Raw genomic sequence first — 4,960 nt, 5'->3', positions numbered from 1 at the left:
CGCACCGCGAGGGACGGGCCGCCGCCCGCGCCCGGCGGAGGCGCGCGCCTGGCGCTGGAGAGGGCGGGGCGGGCTAAGGGCCAGCGCCGCGCTCCCTCTCCCCTCCCCCCACCCCCGCCCCCCCGCGTGCGTGCCTGCGTGCGCGCGCGCGCGCGCCCTGCTCCGTGACCCATTTCACTGAACAAAGGATTTTGCTGGAATCTCAGCGCTAGACCTAAAATGGCGCCGGCGCGCTCGCCCGCCCCCGCCCCCCCGCGGGCACCATAGAGATGGGGCGGGCCGGGGCGGATAGAGCGGCCCTTCCTCGTGCCTTCTCTAGGCGGCCGTAGTCCGGCCTCGTTGGTGCGCAACGAGGCGGGAGGGGGCGCGGGCCCGGGCCGGGGAAGGCGCTGTCACATCATGGCGGACGAGGGCGACTCTGAGTCGAGGAAGGTAATGGAGGATGGAGGGGGGCGGTGAGGGCCGCACGCGCGGCCGGAGCCCGCCCCCTTCACCGGAGCGCGCGGGGGGCTGCCCCCACACCCCGGCTTGAGGCGAGCGGCTGAGGGAGGCGTACCCGTACGGTCCCGCCTCGCCTCGCCTGGCTTCGCGGAGTGGGCGGCGGGCAGGCCCCCGGAGCGGCGTCGCCGGTGGGTGGCAGGGCAGGGCCGGGCCGGGTCTGTCGTCCCCACAGACGCAGGAGGCCGGCGGTGCGTGGAGCCTTTCACGCGTTTTAAGGTTTCACCGCCCGCCCCGCTGAAGCGCAGCCGGGCCCTGGAAAGAGGAGGAGGAGGAGGAGGAGGAGCTGTGCGGCCGCCCCGCGCCCACGCGCGTTAGTGCCCGCGGAAGCAGAGGGGGAGTCCTGCGCTGAGGGCACGAGAGGTTATCGCAAACCAGTTGTGAACCCCCGCTGGTTTTGCTCCAGAGGAAGTAATAAGGGAACAATACATGGAAAGCGACGGCAGAACTGAGGCTCTGTAGGGCCGAGTGAATGGGTGGGGGTTTTGTGTTTATTTTTCCACGGACCCCTCTACAGGGCTTTTTCTTTGTGGGTGAAACACTGTCATGACACTTGAGCCTTCGTCATGCCGGTTGTTAGCAATGGTTAGAGTCATAACAAGTGATTTCAAGTATAGCAACAGGTGAAATACTATTTTAAAAGGATGCATCATGCTGCACGGATGTAACAGGGATGCCTTCCTAGCCAACAACAGCAACATATCAAGTGACTTCTTCCATATGAAAGAACTTGAAATTACTCATTAGGAGATTAGACCAACATAGACCAAATCCTTTTTGTCTCACTTGTACACAGGGATTATGTGGAAACAGCTGATGGTCATCCATAGGGAACATAGATAAAATTATCAATGGGAATTTCCATACTTGCATACAAATCCAGCTGTTGTCAGATGCTTGCCGTCCCTTTTACCACAGTCAGACGTGTTTTACAACGGCTTGTCTCACAGAGTTGTCAGCCCTCCACAAGCAGTTGGCTGTAGTACTCCATCTTCAAAATCTGCTGTGTCCAAGTAGAATAGCTTTACAGAAATTACAACCATTTAAAAATCATCTTTCAAGGTTTTAGTTGATACCGTTGCACGTGTGATATTTAATGGTCCAAGAATTTAAACACAATAGAATGAAGACAAATTTTCACACCATCCCTAACAAAAGAATTCATAGCAGAAAGATGTGCAGATGTTACTATGGTGCAGTCACCTTAACCCTGACCCATGTCATCTTGAGGCCTTTTTGCATGTAGTTTCCCACTCGTGCCTGTGAGGCCAATGTGTGTTTTTGCTAGGATGTTTGTCAGGTGGGAAACACAAGTTGTATTCAAGTTAGAAGACTTGGGTTATGCAGAAGCCAGTGCAGGCATCTCTGAAATGAAAAACATTTGTGAGTTCACAGTTGGGTTTATGAATGCCACATGTAATTACCATTTGAAAATTAAATAGAAAACTCATAGATAGAAGCGAGGGTAGGTTATAGATGTGAGCCAGAGTATGAAATAGTTTGGATAATTTTTACCATTAGGTTCATTTAAAAAATTACGTGTTGTATATAGAAGAATTTCTGTGCACAGCCCCTGCCTATGCATAGGATTAGGTTAAAAATTACTCGTTTATAAATGTTTTTATTCAGTGTTCAGTGTAAGGTTTTCTACTACATGCACATTCTCCAGTAATTTAACTTTTTTTTTAAGCACATTTGCCCTTTCAGATATTAAAATTATGTGCATAACTTGCCACATAATTGATTGTAACCTTACCTGTTTGTTGTGATGTATGTTGGTTTTGAACAAAGATCCTGGATTTTCTCTCTTCTCCCTGGGTTTTCCCCCCCTTCCTTTTTTTCGGAACATAAAGGAAAAAATGAAATAGTTCTTTTATAATATTCAATAGAAAGGAGGGATCAACAGGTTTGTACAAAATGATGTCGCCTGTATTGATCATTAACTACTCTGAAACCATTCCTGATACAGCTGTGCGTGTTCACTTTTGCTCAGATGTAACCCTTCCCAGTAGGAAGTCCTCAGGTGTTTATTTTTGATTACTAAGATAACATGTCAGTGTTACAATGGAGTTGGCATCATAGACTTCTACAAAAGTAATTTTTTAAATTTATGGTTTGTTTTGTTTTTTTTTCTTACAGTCCTTTAAACTCCTAGGATTTCTTGATGTTAAAAGTGTCCCATGTGCACGAGAATCAGTGCTGTATGGCTCCCTGGGATCTTTAGTTGTGGGTCTTGGACATTTTTTAGCAACTAGTAAGTACTTACTCCTTCTGGGTTTTATATATTAATTTGCAAATAAAAACCAATTCCTATATGCTGTTAGGTTTTATTAATAATGGGAAGTCATCCAAGGTTTTTTCCCTTATTTTTTTGAGGATTTTTGTTTTTCTTTCAGGTAAAGTTAGAAGATCTTGTGACTTTGCAGTCGGTGGCTTTATTTGCACGATGTTAGGATACTGGTATGTAAAATGCTTCTTGAATTTTGACAGACCTATGTTGGCTGCTTTGTACAACATGATCCCGGTGTGACCTTTCACACTGTTTTTGAAACTCCATAAAAAACTCGCCTAGCAAAGCATCCTCTTCCTTCTCCCCAAAATACTTATTTTTTAAAGGAAAAGAGTTCAATGCCTCTGAATTTTTATGTTAATTTTTTTTTAAAAACTCGCTATTGTTTCTTGAATCCTAAGAGATCAAATCACCCAGTTATTTCTGTCTTTCTTAATTCTTTCTTTTTTCTTTCACATATGCCATCCTTCTGTCCCAATTATAAAGGCAGCATATTAAATGGTCATGAAATTAGGATCAAAATTATAGAAATTAGTGTTTTCCGTTGGACTTGTATATCCTGCTCCGCAGTGGCTGCATGTTTGCCTTCAAGAAATAGCAGTTACCCTAGTATTTTCATTATGCATCATTTCATAATGAATTTTACTAGCGTTATTATATGTGGTTTCAACTTTTCAACTGGCTGAATAACTCTGATTTGATACTGTCACTCCTATAAATCGTGTTTTCTTTTCATCCCCTCCTCTAGGTTCTACTGCAGATACAATTTGGCCCAACACAGGATCCGGCAAAGAATGCTTAAAGAAGGAATGAGAAACAAAATTTTATTTGAAGGCAGTTCTCTTGATCCAGAAAGAAAACAAACTGGCAATGAAAGAAGCAATTCATAGTCTGCTATAGAGGAATCTGTGGTCTAATACAGCTTTGGGAGAAGGTAGTCCAAAAACGGCAGTCTTCCCTGTAAATGTGTGAGGTGCCCAAAACTGATAAATCATGCTGGTTTTCCTAGCAAATCCGTGTAAGAAATTCATAGTGAGTCTGTTAAGTCAGTATACAAGCCTTCCTTTGTTTCATATATGTATGTATATGACTATGTACACCGTTAGGAATGACCTTCTGTTAAACATCTGAGAACTGATGTGTTCTGTTACATGGTTTCAGAGGATTAATGACAGTGTTTGGGGACTGCTTTAACTTCCGTTATAAACAGAATGGTTCGTTTTAGCGAAGTTGTAATTACATCTCTCTTAAATACAGGAAAATATTTTAAGTATTTTCATCAGCTGTTCTCTGAGTAAATGTATCCTTCAGTGCTACTGTTAATTGTGCTGTTTGTAAAACAGGAATATTTAAACAGTAGGTGAAGCCTTTGCTTGTGCAAGGTGGGTGATACCAGTAGGCTTTGTAAGATTTCAGCCACAGAATAACGTCAGATAACTTACATACACTGTGAAGTTGAAGGATTTCCATTTTTGTTCTGTCTGTATGAAACTAAGAATAAAATCACACTTCAGAAGCACTCTAAGCAATGTAAGTAACTGATCTTTTTACTTGATTAAAAATCTTGTTCTTCTATTTAAGGCATTTCCTTACTATTGGTGGAATAATAATTTACATTATTTGTAAGCAGTAATGGTCAGTAGTTTTTTTTAAAAAAAGGCATGTTCTACTGTACATTTTCAGTTAAAAGAAATATCACCCTATAATTTCAAGAAAACCATCTTATTTGGAAATAGTGTTAAATCTAATTGCATATTGGTAAAAAGATGAGATGGCATAATATTCCTTGCTTGCTTCTGTCTGCAGCAGTGACACAATGTATTTACTTTTTTCACAAAATTATTTCTAGTATATTATGCTAGAAGCACTTTTTGGTCTAAAGGCATTCACTGAGCAAAAATAGTCCTTTTCCCCCACCCTATACTTAGTCTGAGAGAGTTTGCCATCTGTTGTTAAGTAGGAGTAGGGAGGTTTGGGAATCCAGATGTAAACAGCAGCATTGCTCTACTTGTTTGATTTGGCAACATACATGAAAGCACCAAACAAACATGCTATTTACACTAAGATAATTAAACTTTTACCCGCTGTGGATTAGCCTCTTACAGTAAGAAAACAAACCTGTATACTCTGTTTCCTTTTTTTTCCCTTTATTCCTCCTGTTTCTTCTGGAGG

At 43.1% G+C, this 4,960-nt stretch overlaps 1 protein-coding gene across 1 annotated transcript; it reads left to right on the top strand.

Annotated features, from left to right (window-relative positions):
• Positions 1-326: 326 nt before the first annotated feature.
• Positions 327-4,111, top strand: LOC104256290 (cytochrome c oxidase assembly protein COX20, mitochondrial). Its single transcript, XM_059835596.1, has 4 exons — positions 327-432; positions 2,638-2,752; positions 2,895-2,958; positions 3,537-4,111. The coding sequence occupies exons 1-4, from the start codon at positions 400-402 to the stop codon at positions 3,676-3,678; spliced, it is 354 nt and encodes a 117-aa protein (XP_059691579.1). The 5' UTR covers positions 327-399; the 3' UTR covers positions 3,679-4,111.
• Positions 4,112-4,960: the final 849 nt, after the last annotated feature.

The sequence above is a fragment of the Gavia stellata genome, chromosome 2 (genome assembly GCF_030936135.1).
Source record: "Gavia stellata isolate bGavSte3 chromosome 2, bGavSte3.hap2, whole genome shotgun sequence".
In the NCBI taxonomy this organism is placed as follows: domain Eukaryota; kingdom Metazoa; phylum Chordata; class Aves; order Gaviiformes; family Gaviidae; genus Gavia; species Gavia stellata.
The sequence above is the reverse complement of the archived record's forward strand: the minus strand, read 5'-3'. Positions and strand labels throughout refer to the sequence as shown.

Bases quoted from the DNA above. Each gene is read 5' to 3' on its own strand.
- LOC104256290 (XM_059835596.1), top strand. From the start codon at position 400: ATGGCGGACGAGGGCGACTCTGAGTCGAGGAAG. The intron at 433-2,637 runs GTAATGGAGGAT...TTTTTCTTACAG, and splicing joins GCGACTCTGAGTCGAGGAAG to TCCTTTAAACTCCTAGGATT. The intron at 2,959-3,536 runs GTATGTAAAATG...CCCCTCCTCTAG, and splicing joins TGCACGATGTTAGGATACTG to GTTCTACTGCAGATACAATT.